The 23,619-nt window shown below is 35.0% G+C and overlaps 2 protein-coding genes across 5 annotated transcripts in view; one reads left to right on the top strand and one right to left on the bottom strand.

The window, feature by feature from the left end:
* The window catches only part of LOC127871969 (replication factor C subunit 1-like), a 113,327-nt gene extending 100,283 nt beyond the window's left edge, over window positions 1-13,044 (bottom strand). For all 4 annotated transcript variants that reach the window (XR_008045659.1, XR_008045660.1, XR_008045658.1 and 1 more), the window contains exon 1: window positions 12,931-13,044. Coding sequence is in view for 1 of the 4 variants with exons in the window: in XM_052415270.1 (XP_052271230.1) it covers window positions 12,931-12,939 (9 nt within the window). In the remaining 3 variants the exon portion in view is untranslated. The remainder of the gene's footprint in view (window positions 1-12,930) is intronic.
* Window positions 13,045-16,504: 3,460 nt separating this feature from the next.
* LOC127872016 (D(2) dopamine receptor-like) lies at window positions 16,505-23,381 on the top strand. Its single transcript, XM_052415370.1, has 2 exons — window positions 16,505-16,698; window positions 18,227-23,381. Exon 2 carries the CDS (start codon window positions 18,696-18,698, stop codon window positions 20,166-20,168), a length of 1,473 nt encoding a protein of 490 aa, XP_052271330.1. The 5' UTR covers window positions 16,505-16,698; window positions 18,227-18,695; the 3' UTR covers window positions 20,169-23,381.
* The last annotated feature ends 238 nt before the right edge of the window (window positions 23,382-23,619 follow it).

Consider the following 23,619-nt stretch of genomic DNA (forward strand, 5'->3'; position numbering starts at 1 on the left):
GGTGTGTCTTTACAACTGGAAATTTCATTCATAACTAGAGCTTTGTCATAGACGTGATATATACCCCCACATGCTGCATTGACACAGACTATTTTGCAAGCTGCCTTCACAAAACAAGAGAATATAAATGGTGATTTTTAAGAATTATTATGGCATTGTTATTTATGGCCATTTTGACCTTTGAACTCTTAAATTCTTTCGCATGACACGCTGTCCAATGACTGTGAACAAAATTAACGTACAAAGTCATTTTAAAATCTCACAATGAATGACATAGTTATGGCCCAGACAAGCTCATTTATGGCCATTTTTCACTTTTGAACTCCAAGTGCGACCTTGACCTTGAAGATATCGACGTAATTCTTTTGCATGACACATTGTCCAATGATTGTGAACAAATTAATGTACCAAGTAATTATAAAATCTCACAATGAATGACATAGTTATGGCCCGGACAAGATCATTTACGACCATTTTTGACCTTTGAACTCACAGTGTGACTTTGACCTTGGAGATATCGACGTAATTGTCTCGTGCGACACACCATCCAATAATGGTAAACAAATGTGCCAAATGATTTTAAAACTCACAATGAATGACATAGTTATGGCCCGGACAAGCTCATTTATGGCCATTTTTGACCTTTGAACTCAAAGTTTGACCTTGACCTTGGAGATATCAACGTAATTCTTTCGCGCGACAAACTGGCCAACGATGCTGAACAAATGTGCCTAATGATTTTAAAATCTCACAATGAACAACATAGTTATGGCCCGAACAAGCTCATTTATGGCCATTTTTGACCTTTGAACTTAAAAGTGTGACCTTGACCTTGGAGATATCAACGTAATTCTTTCGCGCGACACGCTGTCCAATATTGGTGAGCAAATGAGCCAAATGATTTTAAAATCTCACAATGAATGACATAGTAATTGCCCGGACAAGCTCATTTATGGCCATTTTTGATCTTTGAACTCAAAGTGTGACCTTGACGATATCGACGTAACTCTTTCGCGTGACATATTGTCCAATGATGGTGAACAAATTTTCCAAATGATTTTAAAATCTCACAATAAATGATAAAGTTATGGCCCGGACATGAGCATTTCACCTTTCTTTGAACTCAAAGTGTGACCTTGACCTTGGAGATATTGACAAAATTCTTTCGCACGACACACCGTCCAATGATGGTGAACAAATTTGCCAAATGATTTTTAAATCTCACAATAAATGATAAAGTTATGGCGCGGACATGCATTTGACCTTTGAACTCCAAGGCTGACTTTGACCTTTGAGATGTTGACGTACTTTGTTCACACGACACACTGTCCCATGATGGTGAACAAATGAACTAAGTATTTTAAAATCTAACGATAAATGACATAGTTATGGTCCGGACAAACTTTCGGTTTAAAACACACTAAGTGACCCTGTGACTTAGTTTTTGACACGGCATGACTGATATTTAAACTTGACCTATACATCATCTAGATACAACTTGCGACCAAGTTTGGTGAAGATCGGATGAAATTTCGGGACAGACAGACCGACCGACAGACCGACCGACCGACAAAGTGACTCCTATATAGCCCCCATTACCAATGGTAATGGGGGTGTAAATACGGTCTGATCAATATTAACCGAGTCAAGCGAATTGTGTATCGCGTTATTTCTTAAAATTTGACCCAGCATGTGTAGAAATATAACAAGATATATACATTTCCAGAAAGGAAATTCATTTCTGCTTGAATAAGACCGGGTTCATGAAAATCGCTGCAAAATTGAGGAATAAATGGATTTTCAAAACGATGCACCCCGTTTTCGGATGATTTCTAGTTGGATACCTTGCTATATATATATTTGATAGTGATTTTTTTTTTCCAGAAAAGTTGATTTTTCTTTATGATATGATAATTTATCATTCAAAATGATGTTTTCACTAGTTAATATCATAGCCACACGCTAACTACCTGTGCCATTACCAGCCCAATTGGTATCAAATATGCGCAAAAAAAACCCTTAAAATTGGTAAAATTCGCGTCATGAATTCTTCATTTTGGGAAATTGGTGTATTTGATTGTTTGCTCCCAAATACTTTAAAATTGATAACTACCAATAAGTGTTGTCAAGCTGTCAATAATATATTCATTTAGGTTCAAGCCATAGAGCTGCATAGGGAAACTAAATGTTATTTAAAAAAATTTTTTTTGTTCAACCTTCAATTGGGAATTTTTTTTACATCAATTGGGAAATTTGTAGTTTTTTCCTAATTGGGAAAGTGCCGTTTTCTGGTGCTTAATAAAGAAGGAAGAAAATCGCTGAAAGTGTATTAATTGGTAGCTAAATAATGGTATAAATGATATTTTTCATGGATTAATTGTAAAAACAATTTTTGTGAATATTCTACAAACATGTTCAATGTCTTAGACAGTTCATATTTTTCACTGAAATATAATTTTTATTGAACAATACAACTCCATAGTCTACTTAAAAGCATGTAATCATGGTAATGTCTGTTGTTATTATAACTTTTTTGGTTATCTAAACAGAATGGGAACACAGTCATCACGCCAAATACAAGCTTGACAGTCCAGAGACCAGTCAAATGTTATTCTAGCTAAGAGATATTGCACATTTATATAATCAGGGAGAATTTTGTCATCTGTTTCTATAACATAGTGATCAGGATTCATGCTGTTGATCACATGGGTAACCAATGGAGAAAAATCCCAAAAATGGTGGGCTGGCAGTTTTTCAAATTCAAGATTTTTCAAAAGATGATGTTTTATTTTGATACCTTTAACTTTGTGGACTAAATCAGTAATATTAAGACACAAATTCATGACAGTCAATAACTGGAGCAGATTAACAAAGCAGAGCGAAAATGGCTATGTGCAAACAGCAGAAAACCAGAACAGCCTGCGAGTAACTCGCATCATCAAACTTACTGTCCGGGGATTTTTACCTCCAAAGATTGTTCATCATATTTCTGGACATAAACAAGATGCGTTTGTGAAACACAATGTCCCCCTATATGATGTTTGACCTTGAAGGATGACCTTGACCCTTCACAACTCAAAATGTGCAGCTCCATGAGATACACATGCATTGCAAATATAAAATTGCTAGCTTCAATATTGCAGAAGTGACATTACATGAGCAATTTTGACCCATATATTGGACCTTGAAGGATGACCTTGACCTTTCACCACTCAAAATGTGAAGCTCCATGAGATACACATGCATGCCAAATATCAAGTTGCTATCTTAAATATTGCAAAAGTATTCATAAAATAAGCGCTTTGGGCCACATATATTTGACCTCTGACCTTGAAGGATGACCTTGACCTTTCACCACTCAAATTGTGCAGCTCCATGAGATACACATGCATGCCAAATATCAAGTTGCTATCTTCAATATTTCAAAAGCATTCATAAAATAAGCGATTTGGGCCACATATAATTGACCTCTGACCTTGACCTTTCACCAATCAAAATGTGCAGCTCCATGAGATACACATGCATGCCAAATATCAGTTGCTATCTTCAATATTGCAAAAGTATGCATAAAATGAGCGATTTTGGCCACATATATTTGACCTCTGACCTTGAAGGATGATCATGACCTTGACCATTCACCACTCAAAATGTGCAGCTCCATGAGATACGCATGCATGCCAAATATCAAGTTGCTATATTCAATATAGCAAAAGTTATTGCAAAATATTAAAGTTGGTGCAAACCAACCAACCAACAGACCAACCAACCAACAGACCAACAGACAGGGCAAAAACAATATGTCCCCCACTACTATAGTGGGGGACATAAAAAAGAACATTTTTGTCAACATTCTTAACAACAATCGCAGTAGTATACTCTTACAGGGCTTTTTTCTGCTGTGAGAATGGCAGTTTTTCACAATTTTTGAAATTTTGCAACTCAAATTTTCACAATTCCAAGAAGTTCGCGACTCAATTTTTCACAATTCCAAGGAGTTCGCGACTCAAATTTTCACAATTTTAGAAAGTTCATGACTCATTTTTTCACAATTTTTAACAATTCACAACTATTTTTTTCACAAAATGGTGGGCCAAGGTAGCTTCACAAAAACATGAAAAAAGCATCGATTGATTCCAAGAACAATTTAAACTGTTAACGGTGCGTCTCGATTTTGTTCCATTATTATATTTTCTAAAGATCATCTTATAGAGATGGAGTTGGAGATAATTGACATGTTTAGACTTATTAAAATATTTTTTTGGAAACCTTCATTTGGGAATTATTAGGACCCATTAGGGAAAAATATATACTTTGGGAGTGAGTCCCCCTACCGGACCCAAATTTGAATGAAAACAAGAGATGTGTTCGTCAGAAACACAATGCCCCCTATTGCGCCGCTTTGATTTTTTTTACCTTTGACCTTGAACTTCCACCACTCAAAATGTGCAGCTTCATGAGAACTCCTGTTGAAAAAAACATTTTTTTTTTTAACCTTTGACCTTGAAGGATGACCTTGACCTTGAACTTCCACCACTCAAAATGTGCAGCTTCATGAGAACGCCGCTTTGATTATTTTTTTTACCTTTGACCTTGAAGAATGACCTTGACCTTGAACTTCCACCACTCAAAATGTGCAGCTTCATGAGATACACATGCATGCCAAATATCAAGTTGCTATCTTCAATAGTGAAAAAGTAATGGCCAATGTTAAAGTTTTTGGATGGACAGACGCCATATATTTGACATTTTGACCTTGAAGGATGACCTTGACCTTCACCTTTCACCACTCAAAATGTTCAGCTCCATGAGATACACATACATGCCAAATATCAAGTTGATATAATAGTGAAAAAGTTATGGCCAATGTTAAAGTTTTTGGACGGACGGACAGACGCCATATATTAGACATTTGACCCTGAAGGATGACCTTGACTTTCACCTTTCACCACTCAAAATGTGCAGCTCCGTGAGACGCACATGCATGCCAAATATCAAGTTGCTATCTTCAATATTGAAAAAGTTATGGTTTAAAGTTTTCGGACAGACGGACAGACTGACATACACATATACTGACTGACTGACAGTTCAACTGCTATATGCCACCCTACCGGGGGCATAAAAAACCATTGTTCTGTCATAAATAAACACAAAAAAATCATTAATATATCCATTATGCACAAATTTAAATAATTTAATAACATGATATGGTCATTGGTGTACTTGCAGGATAAAGATATTAATCCAAGTTTCAAATGCATTAACAATTCATGGAAATGTGTAAGTATTTGCAATAGACGACACTGAGTATTGAAAATGTGAAAATATGCAAAAATCAGGCATCGACTATCTGTTGAATCTTCCCTAAGATTATGATCCCCAGTCTAATCGCCAAAGGATTGCTGAGACTGAGAGTTGAAATGCGCTGTCTATTAGTGCTGCAACAATATACCGGTATATCGGTATATCTCGCAATACGCATATTGTATTGCGATACGATTTTCATCAAACCGGTACGAACATTTTACAAAAATTCATTCACATTTCGTCCAGAAAAGCCATCCGAAATAATGATAACAAGGTAAACAAAACAAAGCAGTGTAAATAAATTTTTTCGTAAAAATAGCATTCTGAAAAGTGTATTATCCGGAGTAGCGTTGTTACATCGGAGCATTCGTTCGATGCTTTTGAACAGATTATTGTTGAATTAATTGCGCACAGCTGTAAATGTTTCGTTCGATTCTGAATTGAGCATTATTAAATTTGTAATCCGAATTTTGGAAATATTTTTCCAAATTTTAATGCTAATGCGACAATAAAAAATTCTAGCGTCAAATAAAAAGTGCTTTATCCTTTGTCTCAATAAAAAGCGCGCAAAAATTATACAGACATGTAGAATGTGGCATGGAAAGTATGGGTGTATTTTGTGTTGTATAAAAACGGGAACATCATGTCGGGTGAATTACGCGAGTTCAGTGGAATAAAATGCCCTGGTTGGACGTTATTTCATCACATCTTTAAATAGTAACAAATGCCAAAATGTATTTGATACTTAAGAAAATTTGCGAATGTTTGTGTTTCTTGTTATTCTTGAGCACATTTATAGTAAATATTTACCAGAATTTGCTTTAAAACTGGTATATAATTTATAATTTTGGTACAAGTTAGCAATATATTGTGATATATTGCAATACGGGTTTTTGAACTGACAATATATTGAAATACGGTTTTTGGCGTATTATTGCAACACTACTGTCTATTGTCCAAAAGTGCACATTTTGAACACCACTCTAAGGACAAAGAAACACTGATACTGCAAACACTTATTAACGTTTACCTATCTAAAGCACAAACTCATTAAAATGTTACCATTAAAGCTAGTTCTGTCTACCATAACTTTAAATGTCGCTTTTTATGATTTTTGACTGGCGCGACTTTATAGTTATGGACCAACCCCATCAGTGCTTTCCTTTGACCCGAGCTCCCGGGTTTTGACGCTTGAAAATTACAGAAGACCCCTTTTTGACTCTTGAGAAAATTATGTCTTGCGTCACATTTGACCCGGGGGAATATACCGACTTGCGTCAACGAGATCAAAAGTTGTTAAGACTAAGCGATAATTGGCTCAGGGCGGAGTATCTCATTAAGTAGACGCTAATCGTTAACGCCCGCTTCCAATCATCGAAGCACAAGTCCACCCAGTAGGCGGAGTTTGGTTAATTGAGAAATCTAGTATTGACCAATTAAAACACTGCTGGTTCGATGACGCGTGTATTAACTTTCCATTATTTATCATAGCGTTTGTTATCAGCTGTTTGAGGAAAAGACGTGTATTAAACCCATCTAGTTGTAATAATCCAACTCCCAGGTATTGACCCTCCGAGCTGTACGTATGTACTCATAAAAGCTCAGAGTATTTAAGAAGAACTATAAACCCCCCAAAACAGAATGGACTCATCCGCGTCAGTTTTAATAATATTCAATATAAAATAATAACATCCATATCCACAGTACACTGTAAAGCATATTTTGAGATATTTCAAGAGTATGTCAGAATGCATTTCCAAAGCTGAATGCACCCATCACTGTTTTACTTCATGTTTGCTCAATTCAAAGGCGCGCGAAAGTTATGCTGTCATATGTACTGTCTACAACGTCAAATTACACGCTTTGCATCAAAGTTGCTAAAAATAACTATAGAACTGATATAACTGACCTTGTGGCAAAGTGACAATACATGTAGGCGTGTTTTTTGCACGTCTTCAATAAAGATGGCACATGAAATAATTTAAGGGTGTCGGAATTTTTAATGGGATTAAATACGGAGGCACCTTTATCGGTGAGTAGAAATAATTTCCTTTTATAGTTTACCGATTTATATAGGCTATTGTGTTAAGGTGCCACCCGTATGTTTTTTTGTGATAGCCAGCGGAAATGGTTTTTTTTATAATATTTTGTATTTCATTCTTAATTTAATAGCCAAGCGAAACGGTCAAACAAAGTTATTGGATCCCAGAATCTGTTATTCCATCCCAGAATGTGCTGCGCAGGTTTCAGGACATGTGCAAGAGAAGAAAGTGATAGTTTGCTGGTTTTATGCTAGTTGTGTGTGTGTAGTCATAGTGTTGTTACCTTTTCTTTACTAGGGCACCCATTTGAGATCACTCTTTAAATGCATGAATGATTTATTTATTTGCTCAAATGATTGTTAGTTTGTAGGACATATGACATATTGTATTGCTGTATACATTAAGTAAATGTTGTATTAGAATACATATCTTGTATGTAATCTTTGAGATGTTTTGTAGGACATATGACATATTGCTCTCTGAGATGTTGTGTAAGACATGATATGACATATTACTCTTTGAGATGTTGTTTAGAACATATGACATATTACTCTGCTGTATACATGAAGTAAATGTTGTATTAGAATACATGTTTTGTATTTATTAATCATTGAGATATTGTGTTTAAATGCATAGTGTTTTAGTGACAGTAAAATGTAAGAAATAAATGTTAACATACATGTATCTTTTAATTTGTTGCTTTTTATATAATATTATATCTCAGTAATTTGCTTAAATTGCAAAAAAGCATTGACTCTCCTGCGTTATTATTAGGACTCTTAAAAGTTTGATTTTGACTCTTGAAAATATGGTCCAAAGAGTCCTTGACTCTTCAGATTTGAGGTCTAAGGAAAGCCCTGCCCATTAAGGAAAGTCAACCAGAAATTCCCGAAAAGTTGACAGTTAACAAAGACCTGTCCAAAACAGTTTTTAAATGCAGTTATTGACCAAAATCAACCACTTTGATCCGAAAGATTGACATTTTTCACATTTAACTGGAATATTCTTTCCCAAAATACTATCTTAAACATTTAAAATTTATCTATTCTGCTCTTACATATCGAGACAAGGGACAAAATTGTCACAAAACCAGGTTTTCATTGTGAAAAAAAATCTGATAAAGGGAGACAACTCAAACTGAACTTTTGAAATGAACAAAGAAAATTAACCCCCTTTGTAAGTTTGTTTTAAAATAAATCTATTTTTAGTCGTGGCGACCTTGACATTGGAGATATGCACATGAATTTATTTTTTTGACCTTTGACCATGAAGGATGACCTTGACCTTTCACCACTAAAAATGTGCAGCTTCATAAGATACACATGCATGGCAAATATCAAGTTGCTATCTTCAATATTGCAAAAGTTATGAGCAACGTTAAAGTTTTCGGACGGACACACGGACGGTCAAAATTTGTGTGCGTATGGAAAGGCGTTGTCCATATACACATGCATACCAAATATGAAGGTTATATCTCAAGGGACATTTATGGCCATTTTTGACCTTTGAACTCAAAGTGTGACCTTGACCTAGGAGATATCGACGTAATTATTTCGCGCGACAACGTCCAATGATGGTGAACAAATGTGCCAAATGATTTTAAAATCTGACAATGAACGACATAGTTATGGCTCGGACAAGCTCATTTATGGCCATTTTTGACCTTTGAACTCAAAGTGTGACCTTGACCTTGGAGATATCGACGTAATTATTTCGCGCGACACACCGTCCAATGATGGTGAACAAATGTGCCAAATGATTTTAAAATCTGACAATGAACGACATAGTTATGGCCCGGACAAGCTTGTTCCGCCCGCCCGCCAGCCAGCCAGCCAGCCCGCCCGCATTCGCCAATCTAATAACCAGTTTTTTCCTTCGGAAAACCTGGTTAAAAAACAGCGATGTGACAAACTTTCTTGAAATGCGAATCTCCCGAGATTTCACGGTCATATGACGTTATTTATATTTTTAGTAACATACCATGTGCCCAAGTGTTTTCAAATTCAGAATGACATTTCCCGGTATTTTAGATTATTCTGGCTTGTTTTGTAAACAAATTGTAGTGTAAATACAAACTCAACGTAAATATTATTTAAAACTACCTGATTCACAATGAAATCAGTCTTATAATCCACCAGACGCAAGTTGTTAATTACAAATAATAGGTTTTAGAAAACGAAAGTAATGTTTACCATTTCAGCATAAAATGTCAAGGTGGATCTGAAAGTATCCAAATGAAAACTCGTCACGTGACAAAGCGACAATGGCGTCAAAATTGTGAATTTCAGACTGATGAGAGTTATTTTCATCTATTGTAAGATGCATTCGAAACATTTGAACCTTAAAATATTCCTCGATGCAGTAATTTATATTCATTCACCAAAATATCTAGAAATGTATCCAAGAAAATGAGCATTCTTTGATTTATAGCGTGACATAAATATGTTACGACTCTGGTTGACTTTCGATACGGGGTTGGCTTCAGCGTATAGCTATGTCAATATTATATTAACTGTACGCTGAAGTTTCTTTAGCTAACTGTACGCTAAAGTTTCTTTAGCTACATTAAAGCAAGAAATCATCAATATCATTTTCATGAGTTTGTGCTTTAGATAGGTAAACGTTATTAGTCCTCCCTAAGATTATGATCGCCTGTCTAATTGCCAAAGGGTTGCTGAGAGTTCAAATGCGCTAAGGGCCCTCATTTTGCCGTTTTTGGGGTCGAATTCGGCCTCATTCCCACCTTAAAATAGTAAACTTTTCTTCTTCTTCTTTTCTTTTATAATAATGGCTATGTTCAATACTGATACATTATGGCCATGTGTGGGGGGTTAAAAAGAAATAGATTGATCGGTTTCCCGAGTTACTCAATCCACTCAGGAATATCCTATCAACAGTGATAAAAAAGTTGCAAAACCTAACACCTTAAGCCCTTAAGACTTAAATATATACATATACAACTGTGCATGTGGTGAGAATATTAGTCGAGTTAAAAACAGGATAAAAGCAGAATCATGTGATCTAAGGAAGGAACACTGATGTAGACAGCACTGATTTAAATCCAAGGATCGTATCAGCGCTCGATGGAAGTGTGTTCCATTGTAATTTGTACAACTGTTCTTGGAAAGAAAGAAAATTTGTAGTAATCAGCTGTACTTGCTGGTATTTGGTATGCCATGTGATGGTGATGCCGTGAGTGTCTAATGTATGGAGTGAGATAGTGAAGGGGATTGACATCAACATGATTATATACTATTTTATAGAACAAAATGAGTCTAGCTTGTTGTCTTCTTGATTGCAAGGTATTCCAATTCAAATCCTTGCTGTAATTATTCGTTACAAATCTGGCAGCATGACGCTGCACATTTGAATTTTATCAATATCTTTCTGATGGTAAGGGTCTCACACACAAGAGCAATATTCCAAGGATGGTCTAACTATGCTGTTATATGCCGCTGCCTTAGTTTCCATTTTAGAAGAATGAATGTTTCGTTTTAAGAATCCTAAGCTCTGGCTTGCTTTACTACTAATTTTATTTACGTTAGGTGACCAGTTTAAAGTTGAGCTTACTTCAACGCCAAGATAAGTGGCTTGGTTTACAACAGACAGAGGTTGATTGTGAAGAGTGTAGGCTGTTTTTAATGGTTTACGGTTTCTCGTAACATGCATGATATGACATTTTTCTATGTTAAAAGACATCTTCAATTTCAGCTCCCACAATGATAGACTATCTAGATCTCTCTGAAACTGAATAGTGTCAGCCAAAGTTTTTATGAATCTGTACATGACACAGTCATCCGCAAATAGACGCACGTTTGACTTCACAGACGAAGGTAGATCATTAATGTACAGCAGAAACAGAAGAGGCCCAAGAACTGATCCCTGGGGTACGCCAGAAATTACATGGGCCATGGTGGAAGTTGCCCCATCTACAACAACCTGTTGACTACGGTTACCAAGAAAAGCTTTAATCCAAGAGTGTGTAGTGCCCGTGATGCCATAATGGGCTAGTTTCAGCAACAATTTACCGTGATGTACAACATCGAAGGCTTTGCTAAAATCCATGATGGCAACATCCATCTGGTCTCTCTGCATGGTAGAAGCTAAGTCATGGATAAAACCCACAAGTTGGGTTTCGCAAGACCGCCATGTTGGTTGTCCACCAGGATATTAAAGTTGTCAAGATGGTCTAAAATGTTACTAACAATGATATGCTCCAGCAATTTACAAGCAATACATGTTAATGAGACTGGTCTATAATTACTAGCTTGGTACTTTTCACCTTTTGAAAAAATAGGAGCTACAAAAGCCATGGACCAGTCAGAACCAGAAATAAGTGATTTGTTAAAAAGAATTGTAAGGATTCAGTTTGAGTAGGAGTTTCTTAACACCATTTACCGTAATATTAATTGATGGCATGTTTTTATACGGGCTATTACCAAGATCTGGATATGAGCTGTTTGTGTCATTAGTAAAAACAGAAAATTGTTAATTTAAGACTTCAGCTTTTTCCTTGGGGTTAGATTTTAAGACCCCATCATTCCTCAAGGGTGCTACACCACATGAGTCATTTTTTAAGCTTTTTATGAACCACCAAAAACGTTTAGTTGTCCCATGTTTATGTTCTGTTTCATCACATATTATGTTGTTCATGTAGTCCCAGTAAGAGTTACGAATTTTCTTTTGTATGAATGATCTGATCTTCTTAATTTTTGGAAGTAAAGTGTAATTTTTAGTCTTTTTCATTTTGCTTTAAGTCCGGTCAAAAATATAACTACATTAAAAATAAAAATAACTTTTTTCCCCTTTTTCAGCAAAAAAAGTCCCCACCGCCAAAAAAAATTTTTTTTTTTAGTTTTATAACTATGTTGCCAGCTGGTATCATGCTATTAACCTTTGATTATATGTATATTTTTATAAATTACATTAACATGTAGCAATTTTAAGTGTTGAATGGTTGGTGACAAGATCTTCTAAAATTCCCATTTTCGCCCAAAACAACGCGAAATTCCCCCCTCTAAGGGCCCCGATCCCCCAAAGTGTAGCAAGGGCCCTGGCGCTGTCTATTGTCCAAAAGTAAATAAGTAATATTAGTATTATGTACATTTTTATTTTTAATGTAGCCAAAGTCCATAACAATTTTCGAATATTTACACTGTTCCAAATTTCGCCATAAAAAATGTCAACAAGAATAGCGTGTTCAAACATTGTAGTGTCTTTTCAGGGTTCATGCAAATTATAAGGTAGGTTTCCATTCAGGTAAATTTACTCTGTTTTTGAAGCTTTTTTATTGCTTCCCTTAATTGGTCTCTAAAGCCTGTGGGAACCCTTAAACGCTTTCATGGCAAACTTAGCGCAAACAGGCGTTTTTTTAGAACAAAATTACTTTTGCATATTTTGTATTACAATGCAAATGTTCAGAACTAGTCAAATGAAAGTCGAAACACATCAATGTTTACACAGTGATTGAGTGAAATGAAAATCGGACGTTCGTGTTCTTATTAACATATGAATGCTGGATTTTCCCGCATATTCCACTGTGATTTTTTAATAATTTAAAAGTTTTCAAAGTATAATTAGTTACCGTGGCCATGCCAAGAGTTCAAAAACGTTTACTTAAACAGGAGATTTATTTAATATGAGAATGTTTTTATGTTGACATTTTTCGCGCCATTACGCGTACTGCGCCTGCGTCAAGATCAAAGGCTACACTTCACCAACATCAACGGTAAATAGACTGGTTCCGAGCATAGCTTCCCTCTGATAAGATTGTCTTCATATAAGCTTTATAATTAAATTTTAACGATAGACAGCATAGCGTCTGCAAAATTCATAAAACGGCTGAAAATTTCGCAGAAGTCTTATTAAACTCAGCATTATTCACAAGTCCTATGGACGTGGGCGGGGAAGTGTAAACAATGACACAATCTCCAAAGATAACCTTATGGTCATACTCACAATATACAAAACGTGCCACACGTACGAATAGTTAACTAGCAGAGCATTAAAAGCCCACTAAATAAAAAAAACGAATATCTGTTCAATGGCGAACTTCACGCACAGAACAAAGACGCTATGGCGGAGTGGCTCAAAGAGAACCCACAACTCACTATGAAATATATCCTCATACAAGGCTATGAGAAAGACACAAATCATAGCTGGCCAAAGTTCTTTTCAACGACGCTATTACACAAGAGATTTTTTAAGTGTCAATACGCATTTGATATTAGATCATCGTCGACCTCACTACTTCCACACTTCTTTCTAAGCTTGTCTTCTAAGACACTTTTGCATCGCATGGCGTTTGTTTCTGCGTCTATGGATTCTTCAGGGCGATTCTTAGGCGTATTTGCCAGGACGTCGTATGAACGTAATTTGCTTTTAAAATGTACAAAGAAGTCACTGTCAGGTTATCGACTTAGGCGTTCTAAGTGAGTGCATGGAGTCTGTATGGATTCTCTCGACGACCCTACGGCCTCCATGACGATCCCATCGCGTCCTGGTATGCTGTCAAAAATGCACTAACTTATTTCAATCGTAATAAAATAAATGTTTTTATTACGGTTTTCTTATATGTAAGCAAGATGATTAATTGCACTGAACGTTAAGACGTTTAATTGTTTGAAGCAACTATTTATGTTTTTACCGAAAAAAAACATAACAAAAGGTTCGAAAACACTTTGTGCGAACGCTGTGACGAATCTATGTTAGAAATGCACATACATGTATATGCTTAACACAAGCCATCACACGATATTACATATTGTAGAGTAGCTTAGACGCTATAACAATTTTGTTTATGATTTTAGTACTTAAGGACTCCGCATTCAATAAATAAACGGGTATGACTCAACATTTCGTCCAACATCGCCGACCTTTATGCTTATTTAAAATGTATCCTGATAACACATACGGTAATTCGGATAGTAATTCTGGTAGCCGTTGATATCCTTACGTACAACCTCATAAAATCATGCAATATTTATTTTCAAAGAGTAAAGAGTACACTGTACGTGTCTGTTTTTGTTTTTCAACATAGGAATTGCATGAGTTCTTATTTCTCTTACACCTATTTTACGGGCGGCGCAGACAAAAGAGAGAGGGTTTGGGGCAAAGTGTAGACGACGCTGGTTAGTGGGTTAGTTACCTGGCTGACTAGCACGAACAAGAAGTCACAAACCATGATACGGCCATACAAAATTATCACATACTTGTTATATTGCAATTTACATGTGGAGACAACTTTTGGTAGACGATACAACCAAGTTTCACTCTTACAATCGAGCGGAGGTACATGTATTAGTACCAAAGACATTATTGGAAATCCCCACTATTTTATGTAAGTTTTTTCTTACGTCTATTGTGTCATGCAACATAATACAAATAAGCCGTGTTCATGCATTTGCTCCAAGTATCGTCCCGCATTTGCAGTTCGGTCCGAGAGTCCTTAAAGGGGACAGATCTTAATTCATGAAACCATTAACTTTTTTAAAAACTAAACTCTTCGTATTCATGTGTTCGTTTAATAATGAGGAAATAAAATGTTTCCATTTTAATCGTTTGATACACGCTTGAAGGACAATACGACTATATCATTTTAAACATAATACACCAGTATTGTTTGTATATTTGTTTGAAGAGGAATCAATCAAGTATGGGGTGTTCACTGAACTTACTTAATGCGTATATCTATAATGTAACTGTCTGTTTTTAATCAATGCAAAAACATAACGCTCGGAATATGACACTTTTGATATGTTGCACAAGTGTCACAGCGATGAAATTTATTAGCCCAAACTGTATTATAACACTCAAAGTCAGACTGAACAATCTGTTCTAACGGCTCATATGACCGTCAGAAATGTTTACGGTTTAAGGAGAATGACATTGTTTGTTTCATTGTTTACAATTGCATTGGCAACAAACGCATGCATGTGACAGATTTTATACCATATCTATAATCGAGCATTATCCCTTACTACAATAGTTAAGTTTAACAATTTGCTATCGTTAAAGCAGATAAACAAACCAGCTGGTATATACTTGGGATTCAAACCCACTGTCCACAGATGTTTGAAACGATCTATGAAAAAGGAAATTGTGCTTGACACTATAATTAAGATACTATTGAAACTTACACTAGTACAATTGTATTATCAGTGCATTTGTTGATTCGGTCAAAACGATGTTCGATCTTACAACAATATATTTAAAGCAATTCAATTTGCGCTGAATACTACTGCACAAACAACATTAGGTTAAGTAAGTTTTTTTTTGCTGTTATTATACTTCAAATCATTATTTTCACTATAATCTTCAACTAATTGGAAAACTTCATACGCCAAGTAAATGATTTTTTAGTTAAATGTTAGTTAAATGCGATCAAATAAATCACGGTGGAAATTAATAATAAAGTTTGTGTACCGGGTAAGTTGTATTTTTTTTGTACAAGTCAACCAAACAATTTCATCGTCAACTTTTATTGCTAAGTTTTACGATTATAAAAGAAGTAATTGTCCTGTGTACACTGGCGGTTCTTTATGGGTTGTGAATAATAGAAAGGTATAGAAAATAATTGAATAACGTGTATCAGGTGTCACAAATAATGATGTGATAAGTAGTCTGCGGTATAACATGAATGCTTAGAGGTAGTTGTTCGTAAAGGTTGATCACCTGTATAGTAATCAAATAAGCATATGCAAGGATCATAAGGAAAATGCCTTTATCTCTATGTACAGGGACACGACTGTCATAATAGTTTTAACAATCACTATGACGTTCAAAGTTTTATGGATTTTGCAATTCTTCAGAAAATAAAAAGTGACTTTGTCAGAATAATTTTTAACGAGAGTCTTGTAGTCGTAGATAATGAACTTTGATTGAATCATTATATCTTGTGAGTTCTTACTTTAATTGTACAAGGTCGTATTTACTAAAAAGTGTATACTTTATGCCCTAGGAAATATGTTTGAAATGAACATTTTATGAACGAACAATACTTAAATGCACAATATATATAGCAAACAATGGAACTTCTATTTCGCTTTAAATCATATAGTAGATTCATTCGTTGCAGTTGTGTTGCAAACTCCTAGTTTAATGTTCTCTTTGTGTCGTGGGTACTTTAAATCCTTACCACAGCCTTTGAATATCTGCAGTGCGCGATAATAAAATGTAAATTCATGAATAAATGCACAGTAAAACACCCTCTTTCAATTTATGTTTGAGATATTTGAGGGCGGAAGTTTAAAAAGAGATTGTCGTGACTGTTAAGGAAAAGATACCAAAATCATAATGTGGGTGTATTGTGTGTGTTTCTCAGAGTGTTACACTTGGAATATATAGAACATTGGTAAGACAAATACAGAAAGATGTGGACTGGTGTCTAGGAAGCTTGGCTTCATATGTAAAATGAAACATTATCTTCAAACTGTTTTATCTTAAGCAGACATTAACTCGTGTGTTATATAAGATTCTGCGTTAATTAAGCTTACACTTTAAGCTTAACATATACTTAACGAGATACAAAATGCTCGCTCGTTTAATTGTGTGTGACAATTTATTCCACGTGAATTTCCCGCGACGATATCCGAACAATTACGAGCGACTGCGTGATTGGCTTCGGGCAGCTCGTGAGAACAACGTCGTGCTTCCGACGCTGCCCGAAAGCCAAAACGTAAATGTTCGGATATCATCACGGGATATTCACATGGAATATATTGCCACACAAAATATAAAAAAAATGAGCATTTTGTAACTCGTTTAATCTATGTTACTATGCAACGTGTTGACATTTTAGAACACTAATTTTGTATTGGTTTATTTTATTTTACGAAATGTTTTATCAAATATTCGTAGATTTTGAGTGTTTCTGTCGCTTTAAGTAAACCGATAAATGGTTGTAAACTAACGATCTTTATATTGATTTAAAGGAGATTTCATTTGCTTCACAATTATTCTCTCCATACACACAAGAACGCTAGGTACGGTGTTAGTGGGGAATCTGTTTCAACATTTTATTTTGTTCTTATTCTGTTGGCTTATGAATTCGACTTATAAACATCTCATTAGAGACACCATTGTCCAAAACAATTTTATTCGTTGCGTTTATACAACTACAACATGTTTTGGTCTCTCTAATTATTAAACGTGCGACTACCACGGCTTCGTTATTAAGATATGCAAGGCATTATAATCAAATATTGTGAATAGGGATCGTTTGTGATTGGTCTAATTTAGTAGCGAGATATAGGTTTGGCTTGTTTGTCCGCTTTCATCAATAGTATGGAGTCCAGTCTGATTTTCAATTATGTAATCAATGTTATCGGTAGAAAAAAACTTTGAAATTTGGCAATCATATGAAAACTTTCCGTTTCATCTTATCATTAAATATTAATGGTTCATATTTTTTCCAGAATTTAATACAATGTGAACTTGTTATATGTTTCTTATATATTATGAATATTTCCTCCGATTATAAAAATAGAAAGGTAGAATATAAAAAAAATAAAGCGTCAAAAGACACAAAGTGTTAAGCAGTATACTGAAATTAATAATATAATCGATTGGGTTTCTTTCTCCGAACCCATCAGCCAATTTATCTTATAGCTTTTATCTCTACGAATCCGTTCTTTTTCATTTGAACAGTAACTTAATTCATTTGTTTTTTAAATCAATTGGTATACGTAAAACACTGGACCAATTACTCATCATATATAACACCTAATTTTTTGTTGACCAACAATGGTTATTGGACGACTTGTAACTCTGATAGCCCATCCTATTTCTATCATGAAATCATATTTAAACAAAGCTGCACAGTAATTATAGTAAGCCATGACAAACCTTTATTTGATGTTTTTATTTTTGTCTGTTTGCAGATTGCGAAATAATTGGTCGGTCGTTCGGCAATGATAGTACACATCCTCTTCCGCGTTACGCTTTTAATTGATTGAATTTGAAACCCCGACAGACAATGCACGAACGATCCAACGGCAGTATTGAATTAGTGTTAAATGCAGTATGTTTGAAGGATGACGCATTCAATTTCACGACATCAACAGTTCTGTTTACAATTCACAGCGCTCATTTTACGCACGAACACCTGTTAACAAAGAAACCGTGCCATAAAGTATTTATATATAATACAGCACATACACTGAAATGTGTTGCACTGTTTTGTTAAATCTATATACAATAAACAAGAAGTAACTGGAAGTGTTTTGTTATATAAGCTGAACGTCGGATCGTGTTGTAATGATATGACATTGTAAAATGGAAGTAGACACAACTACACACTAAGAACATTTAAATTCTACGTTGCCTTAAATTTCTGATTGTGATAATACGATGTCTATATTGCCAATAATGGAAAATGTGACGAACAATATACCAAAAAATTCCACTACATATGTTTTGACTTGCGTGGCAACTGAACGTGGAAACGCCACATGCGATCTTTTATCAGAAGGAATTAGGACTGCAGCGATGGATGTTAACGTATACCCTATTATATGTGCAGTGGCGTACGTCATTCTAGGATTTGTTGGAAATTCAGTTGTGATATTCATTTATTTGACGAAGTGGAAAAAGAACCGAACACGTGTTTTTATTCTCTGCCTTGGAATACTAGACTGGCTTAACTGTACATTTTCTGTTCCGATAGAAATCGGCATCCTATGGTACCCAATGTCGTTTGATCACAACATCCTTTGCAAAATATCTAGAGGATTAACCTTTGTCATAAACAACACAGGCGCTCTTGTATTAGTTTCCATCGCCATCGAACGCTTTCTTGTTGTGTACTATCCATTGAAGTGTCGCCAATTAACACCGCGATTTTCAAAGATATTGTGTTTGATCTCTTTTGTGATAGCATCGGCAGTGGTGTGGCCATCGTTTGTCTTTTACGGCACAAACACCATAACAATACCCGTGCCACAATACAACGCCCGTGTGATCGGAAAGACGTGTCTTATTGCTGACGAGCATGAAATCAGAAAAGGCCTTATTCTAATTTTTACAACAGTATTGTTTGCTCTGCTGATTTTAGTATTCATTGTTTTATCTACGCTATACATAGCCATCGGACGAAAAATCTATTTCGCGGCATATAGGGATGTTGGCGAGGACGGTGAAAATTCGGTCCGAATGATGCGGAGAAGTTTAGTTTCGGCTATAACAGGTGTTACCAGTGTAGCTACACTTCGGCGAGTTTCTTCAATGTCTCAGGACTCTGGGTCTTTTCGCCGAACTGAAAGCTTTGATCGGTCATGTGATTTAGAGACAACGACAAAAATAAAGTCAACTAATAGTGGGAGTTCTCGAATTGATAGCGTTCCAGAAGAATCGGTTAGCGTTACTTCAAACCACGCTTCCGAGCTCGAAATATCAGCGAATCCATCTGCGAATAAGACAGAAAGAACTTACAGCCAGAGTGACCTGAACGCTAATACTCCAAAAACAATACAAAAAAGGCCTTTGTTGAGACGATCTTTTTCAACCGTGATACATAACGCGACAAGGAAAAATACCATTATGATGAGAATGGTTACTATTGCTTTCATGTTGTCCTATACACCGTTTCTGATAATTTTGATGATACGCTATACTCACGGTACGGATTCTTTTAAATATTACCTATCCCTCGGTAAAGCGGGGAAAATAGCTTATAAAGTATTCCTGAATTCCTATTTTATTAATAGTATGATTAACCCATATATTTATGGTTTTATGAATGTACAATTTAGAAAGCAGGTAAACATTCTATTTCGTAATATATTTTGTATTTTTAAGGGACCTGTTAACAGACCTTCAAATTGACGAATTTACAGACGTTATTGTGTGTCCATATTTGCACAAATTTCAAGCACTATTTTATATTAATAAAATTACTATAAATATTTTTACATCCCGTTCCTTAAACGAGGCATCATATGTAAGAACTAAAACAACGTTTATAATACTTAGTGTAATGTAATACAATTTTTGAGAGGATCGCTTTAAAGCATTAAGCATACACAATCAGTTACTTTAGTAGAAATAAATGAGCGGTTTCTACAGTGAAACTTTTGATAATTCTGTGTAAGATTCAAAACCAGATGCATGCATGATTTCCATTTTTTTTCGTTCTTAAAGTACACATGAATTTTATGTCGGATTATTAAATTTGATAAGTTAAGATATTTTGTAAATATTAAAATGGAAAATCTTGACAGATACACAAAAACAGTACAGCAACAAAATTGTTTCTTAAATTAAGGTAAAACAGAACTTTATTTATAAATGTCATAAGCGAATCAACAATACTGCGTATTAATTATTTTGTAGGTATTCCTTACTGTTTTTTCACTAGTTTGTCTTGTACATAAAGAGCATCACTGCCGTATCTTTTTGTATGACGCTTTAAAGGGATCTTATCACGGTTTGGTAAATTGACAAAATTGAAAAAAGTTGTTTTAGATTCGCAAATTTTCGTTTTAGTTATGATATTTGTGAGGAAACAGTATTACTGAACATTTACCATAGTCAAATATAGCCATAATATGTATCTTTTGACGATTTGAAAACCTAAAAATTATAAAGCGTTGCAACGCGAAACGATTGAATAATTTGGATAGTTCTGTTGTTGTCGTTTAAATTTACGAAACTACGAAGATTGCTTATATAAGGTATAAAATACTTAAACTGTGTATACCCGCGGAATAGCCGAGAGAGCTAATGCGTTTTTACTTCAGACTAACTCCAGGACTCCGGGGGTCACTGGTTCGAGCCCTGGTACCGGCTACTTTTTTCCTTTTTAAATTTTATTCTTGATTTTTTACTGGAGCTTTTAAGATCCAATGTTTACATTTATCAATATAAAGCATTTAATGACAAACTTCAAAATATGCCAAAATCTGTGAAAAGGCCCCTTTAAGTGCCTGGTGAGGCTCAGAATAAATTTAGACACGGCTTGTCGAGCGGTTTCTTTTATCGTGCTTAGTCATATATTTCACACACAGATCGGGCAACTACCTGTTTTTCTTAATGTCATATATCTAGACCCTAATTACGGAAGCGTATATAGTGCACCCCAATAATATAGTCATGCCGGATTAATTTATATCGACTTAAAGTGAAATAACATGGTATGTCGACATAGTTTTGTACCTTTTTCCCACTTTACTTGCCATAACGACATTAAGTTAAAGTATCAACGTAAATGTTTCCGGCTTTCCCGAAAAAAAGTGGTCGACATGATCTAAGTCGATAAATCAACATAATTTTTGGCGTCATGCTCTTGTGAAAATGACTTGCCATCATAGTTTTCGTCGACAGGATGGGTAATTGTTTTACGTCATGACACCTTTTTCATATCATGCCGTCCTAGAATATGGTACCCCCAATAATATGGTCATGCCGGATTAGTTTATATCGACTTTCTGTGAAATAACATAGTATGTCGTCATAGTTTTGTAGGGTTTTCCCTGTTAATTTTTTTCGCCATAACGACATTAAGTTAAAGTCTCGACGTAAATGTTTACGGTTTTTCCCGAAAAAATATTTGGTCGACATGATCTAAGTCGACAAATCATCATTAATTTTGGCGTAATGCTCTTGTGAAAATGACTTGCCATCATAGTTTTAGTCGACACGATGAGTTTTTTTTACGCCATGACACCCTTTTCATATCATGCCGTCATAGAATGTTGACATCATCACAGCATCAGGGTGTACAGTATACGCTTCGATTACGGAAGCGTATGTGGTACACCCCAATAATATGGTCATACCGGATAAGTTAATATCGACTTACTGTGAAATAACATGGTATGTCGTCATAGTTGTGTAGGTTTTTCCCTGTTAATTTTACTCGCCATAACGACATTAAGTTAAAGTCTCGACGTAAATGTTTCCGGCTTTTCCCGAAAAAATATTTGGTCGACATGATTTAAGTCGACAAATCAACATAATGTTTGGCGTCATGCTCTTGTAAAAATGACTTGCCATCATAGTTTTCGTCGACAGGATGAGTAATTTTTTACGCCATGACACCTTTTTCATATCATGTCGTCAAAGAATATGGTACAACCTAATAATATGGTCATGCCGGATTAGTTTATATCGACTTACTTTGAAATAACACAGTATGTCGTCATAGTTTTGTAGGGTTTTCCCTCTTAATTTTATTCGCCATAACTACATTAAGGTAAAGTCTCGACGTAAATGTTTCCGGCTTTTCCCGAATAAATATTTGGTCGACATGATCTAAGTCGACAAATCAACATAGTTTTTGGCGTCATGCTCTTGTGAAAATGACTTGCCATCATAGTTTTAGTCGACACGATGAGTTATTTTTTACGCCTTGACACTTTTTTCATATCATGCCGTCATAGAATGTTGGCATCATCACAGCATTAGGGTGTACCATGTACGCTTTCATACTTCCATACCTAATTCTTAAAGAAATAAACATATGATCAATTCGAATCAGCGTGTGTAGCTGGAATGAATATATTGTATGACATTTTACGTGTAAATGATGACGTCGAGAGCATTTGCATTTAATATAAAAATATGTAAATTTTCTTTGTCGCGTTGTGTCCTAATTGTACTTTATATTTGAAGCAAATTGTTTTTTTTTGCATATGATTCATTAACACCGAAATATATAACGTTACAGATAATTCCTTGCATTATGAATACTTCCAAACATTGAGTTATTTATACCATACGGTCACTTTTTTAAATCTTTGTATTAGGACAAAATAACTAGGTTGCATGATAAGTGGTATAATTATATATATTCGTACATCATCCATAAGTATTCAGTGCACTGTATTTATTTTCTAGTTCTTTGCACTCTTGAACACTGGCAAATCCTAATTACATTTTGCAACTTCACTATCACACCGTAAGAGTTTAATGGTATGATTAATTATTAAATTGTAAAAATGTGTTTTATGTACAATTTAACAACCTCTCTAATAATTTAACTTAATTCAAATTTATGTTAATATACTGTGATTTTTGGACTTAATGTACTTTTACCGACACTTCACCCGTTTTCAATATAAAGCTTAACACTGTGTTTTGAAATGATTAATCATGTTATGTTATAAATACAGAACAAAAGCAACATATTGAGCGCATACATCGATAAAATAAAATATGTGTTCATATTATTGGAAAGTGTTTATTTAACCGGAAGCTGTTGATTAAACTGGAAGTTACTGTTTATCTTAAATACCGTGTTTTATATAATATCATGCATAGTATAGACAATTTTTTT

This window comes from Dreissena polymorpha, chromosome 3 (assembly GCF_020536995.1).
Source record: "Dreissena polymorpha isolate Duluth1 chromosome 3, UMN_Dpol_1.0, whole genome shotgun sequence".
Classification (NCBI taxonomy): Eukaryota; Metazoa; Mollusca; class Bivalvia; order Myida; family Dreissenidae; genus Dreissena; species Dreissena polymorpha.

Excerpts from the sequence above, each read along its gene's own strand:
- LOC127872016 (XM_052415370.1), top strand. The coding sequence starts at position 18,696 with ATGTCTATATTGCCAATAATGGAAAATGTGACGAACAATATACCAAAA.